Source organism: Austrofundulus limnaeus, unplaced genomic scaffold, assembly GCF_001266775.1.
Source record: "Austrofundulus limnaeus strain Quisiro unplaced genomic scaffold, Austrofundulus_limnaeus-1.0 Scaffold82, whole genome shotgun sequence".
NCBI lineage: Eukaryota > Metazoa > Chordata > Actinopteri > Cyprinodontiformes > Rivulidae > Austrofundulus > Austrofundulus limnaeus.
The window spans coordinates 1,493,092-1,494,917 of NW_013952484.1; the positions used below are offsets into that span (position 1 = coordinate 1,493,092).

At 43.4% G+C, this 1,826-nt stretch overlaps 1 protein-coding gene across 1 annotated transcript in view; it reads right to left on the reverse strand.

Moving 5' to 3' along the window:
• utrn (utrophin) overlaps nucleotides 1–1,826 on the reverse strand; it is a gene marked incomplete in the record, with an annotated part of 237,438 nt that overhangs the window by 2,372 nt on the left and 233,240 nt on the right. The window contains 1 exon segment of the mRNA XM_014011589.1: nucleotides 1,130–1,155. Coding sequence (XP_013867043.1) covers nucleotides 1,130–1,155 — 26 coding nt within the window.

Here is a 1,826-nt window from a genome sequence, read left to right on the forward strand (position 1 = left end):
AATATAAATTAATACCACTATACAAAACAAAATTCTGAAAAGTCAAGGCATCAGACAATGAAAGAACTGTACAGTGATATTGTCAAAAAATATTTATTGTGGATGAACGTTAAAAAAAGTTGTTTAAAATKTACTTCTGTGTAAAATACAAGCCACTTTGGGGWTAAATTTCTCACATTACGACGCATAAATACAGTAATTTCTTTTGACCAGCAGAAATAAAAACCCTCTGAATACTTTGATCCTGATCTGCCCGTCACATCAGCTAAAACTCAGGCTGTGCTGCTAACCAGCCGAACTATCAGTGCATCCTGATGCATGATCCCATTACATCAGCTAGTCGGCTGATTTGATAACGTTGGGGTGATGCATGTGTTACACGGTCCTCTAACACAGGATCTGAACAACACCTCGTTAACATTAATTGCATAATTAACAAGCGGTGACGATTAATTATCCATCTCTGCTTAAYCATCGGCTCTCTTCGTGTCTGTGTGACGGTACACAAAGCGATCGGTCCAGAGAACAATTACCAATCAGCTCTCCCTTTCTTCTCTCCCCGCTGCTTGGATTAAAGCTCAATGAAGAAGACGTAAAGAAGTTAAACAATGAAGATGCGAGCATTTTACTGACTTAATGCACCGTAGAAAAATAATYAAAAGGGACAGTCGGAGTCAGACGTGCAACAATCACCATAAATAACCTGCCAGCAGAAAGGCTTTTTAATTAGCAGGTATGACTGGTCTGCAGAGCTGAGCAGCACCAGGTTAATAATTACAGAAAGAAGGGGTCAGCTTTCGCAGTCCCTTTGTCCTGAAATGCACCTTGGCCTCAGACTGGGAGGAGGAAACAAGGCGCTAATGGAACTCCTCTGGGATCCATTAGCCAGCCTTTTTCCTTTCAGACCATCTGATACGCTGTCAGGTGAAGGCTGCAGAGGACACTGCTTTTTGTGGCAGCACCTGTAATTTACCCTCCGTAACATGCTGTTTTCCAATCTCCACCCATCTTTAGGAATTACTGACACACAGGTATCAGAAAACCTACAATGGAGCCGAGAGCAGCAGGAGAAACGAGACGATAATAGCAGAATTTACAGCTCTGGTGTGTGTGATGGTGGAAGTCTTACCTGTGGTCTGGACGAGAGGCTCGAGGCTGCGGGAGACAAATAAACAAAACACTTAAAACTCTCTGTTCTGTACAAGTTTACGCTCAAACCATCAGCCTGTGGGGGTCTTTTACAGTCCCATGCACGCACTCAGCTCTGCGCCGCTCTGCCTCCGAGCTGTGCAGCAACCCAAGCCTAATAACGCTGAAGCAACTGTGAGATTAGAATGGATTTTTAACTAAAGCCCTCGTTGGCGTTTCAACTCGAAAGTCAGCAGTTCAATATTTGAACATTTATTGTTGACGCTTTCAGTTTGATTAACGTCCCCCGAAGGTGCGCGTTATTTCAAACTCAGCTGCTGCGAGTAATGAGAGTCTTGATGAGAGGAGATCACATGGCAAATTAAAGGAATAATAGTTGCCTTAAAGCCTCGGCTTTAGAATGGGAGCTTACATGGAATCACATTGTGATGGATTCAAAATGCAAACGTTTAAAAGTCGGTCACTGCAGCAGCTTTTAGAGGAAGGCTTGGCTGCCATCACACACACACACACACAAACACACACAAAGCTGAATGACAACATGAGCACATGGATGAATGAGGGGGTCTAGAGCAATGTTTCCCAAAGTTGGGGTTGGGACCCAAAGTGGGGTCCCGAAACATCAAGGTGGGGTCCTGAAAAGATTTTCTGAATTAATTACATTTTTGCCTTAGTTG